The sequence below is a fragment of the Perkinsus marinus genome, assembly GCF_000006405.1.
Source record: "Perkinsus marinus ATCC 50983 genomic scaffold scf_1104296966216, whole genome shotgun sequence".
NCBI lineage: Eukaryota > Perkinsozoa > Perkinsida > Perkinsidae > Perkinsus > Perkinsus marinus.
Genome location: NW_003204008.1, coordinates 21725 through 23795, shown reverse-complemented (window position 1 = coordinate 23795; position 2071 = coordinate 21725). Strand labels below are relative to the sequence as shown.

The following is a 2071-nucleotide window of genomic DNA, read 5'->3' as shown; positions in this document are numbered from 1 at the left end:
TGGGAAAATTTCAAAAAAATCAACGTTTTATGTGAAAAAACGCGATTATATTCGTGCTATATAGTAGTCGTGAAATATAATTTTCAATAGTGTTTTTCATATCACTAGGGTGAAACTCCAATGTTTTTATTGACTCAAGCTGAACTGCTCAGAAAATTTGCTCGGTTAGGGGGTGGAGTTTCATTTGTTTAACGTTAAGTGGCGTAATACTCGATATAAACTATAGTGTGTGTGTAGACCGCGAGCGACAACATAATTGTTTTCCGCGTTGAGTGAATCGTGAAATATGTTTTTACTAGTGTATTTCATATTACGGGTGAACCCCCATTGTGTTGCATTAATGTATAGTTAGCTTTGGAAACTTCTGAGCTCAGCTGCTGAGGAAAGCAAACATATATTCCTACTCCAACAGCACAGATCGAAATTTGAACTTTACTGTGTTCATGGTGTTGTCAGGAGTTGTGATTGATGTGGGGCAGTGTAACAGAGATGACGATCCTTATGTTACTGCAAGGAAATCAGTGGAAGTATGCAGGAATCAGTTCCTGCTCATGCTCGACTTCCTCAAGCCGGGAGGCTCCTGTACGAATACGATGCTGTTCTTGTTGTTGATGATATTGATGGTGGTAGTTGGCGTTTTTGTTAGGTATGTGGATTCATAGCGGCTCTCATCTGGACACGTATCTATTCTATCTAAACTGGCTTAACCGTATGTTTCAGCGTCTAAGGGTTACTAATACGTTGGTGAGTTACTACCAGTTTATAGTGTTGTGATATTACATTGGAGTTTCACGACCCGTTTTACGTGAAGTGGCGTAAAACTCGGTGAAAAAGCCGATATTCGCGGTGATATGCAGTAGTCGTGAAATATGTTTTTCACTAGTGTTTTTCATATCGCGGATGAAACTTCACTATGCATGGATTTGGTTTGCTCGTTATCAGGTTCCTAGTCGTAGCCCAGTGTACACTATTGCGGAGAACTTTATACCGGGGGAAAGCGAAGCGGCGTTGAAAGTAGGATTATGGAGAAAGCCTTTAGTTACAAGCACTTTATCAGGCCTGTGATGACTTCCGTGATTTCCTGCTCTCACATCCTGCGGATCCATCAACTCCTGAGATATGGCAGGTAGGCAGATCGAAGGGGAAGGATCAGAGAACAGTGTGGGGGGAATATGCATATGGTCAACTACATGTGTTGGTGAGAATATGAACATTATGGGATAAAATTTTTGGAATTTCTTATTGATTTCTGTATACTTCCAGCCGAATTCGTATGTTCACTTCTATAGGGAGTGAGGGAACTCCTGAGCTCAGTTGAGGATAGCGAACATATATTCCTACTCCAACACTGTATAGGAAACTCTTGAGCTCAGCTGAGGAAAGCGATTACATATATTCCTACTCCAACACTGTATAGGAAATTCCTGAGCTCAGCTGAGGAAAGCGAACATATATTTCTAATCCAACATAGAATGATAATGTCTATCAGGTAACTTCCTGGGCGGAAGTACAGTCGCTGCTGAATCCTAACTCGCAGTTGTTGAAGGATCTCCACGCGGTATGGAGAGAAAAACGGGAGAAGTAAATAAATCGATCGTCTGGGCGCGCGCTTTTTCCACATTGATGGATGTGGTGATATTGTTAGGTTGGCTGGAACACGTATCAATGCTGAACGATCATTGAAAGAAGATTGCGGCGGTGATGAGTCCCTTTACGTGTCTAATAAGAACATACAACCACTAATGAAGGACCTATCTGGGGTGAGTTTATGCCGGCCCTGGGATTCGAACCCGGGACCTCCTACTTTACTGTGGTACTCAGGTGCGAGGTCGTGGCAATGACACTAGTGGTGATGAAGACTCATCACTTCCGACTGAACTATACACACACGTGAGTGTCAATTTCCAATAGGTTGTGGATTCCCTCCTCATGTTAGCCACGTCTCTATAACGAGTCACCTGAGCTAGCATTCTGTGCTCTAGCAGCGTCGGAAGCGAAGACTAGTACGGCTGAATCAGCTCCAAAGGTGTCCTTCAGACCCTCGACCAAGCCGAGGGGTCTATAAGATGAT

The 2071-nt window shown here is 43.1% G+C and overlaps 1 protein-coding gene across 1 annotated transcript in view; it reads left to right on the top strand.

Moving 5' to 3' along the window:
• Pmar_PMAR024337 (hypothetical protein) overlaps positions 1-2071 on the top strand; it is a gene marked incomplete at both ends in the record, with an annotated part of 2546 nt that overhangs the window by 219 nt on the left and 256 nt on the right. Inside the window, 8 exons of the mRNA XM_002769255.1 lie at positions 457-582; positions 647-744; positions 943-1014; positions 1058-1126; positions 1490-1581; positions 1646-1760; positions 1822-1890; positions 1937-2026. Coding sequence (XP_002769301.1) covers positions 457-582; positions 647-744; positions 943-1014; positions 1058-1126; positions 1490-1581; positions 1646-1760; positions 1822-1890; positions 1937-2026 — 731 coding nt within the window. The remainder of the gene's footprint in view (positions 1-456; positions 583-646; positions 745-942; positions 1015-1057; positions 1127-1489; positions 1582-1645; positions 1761-1821; positions 1891-1936; positions 2027-2071) is intronic.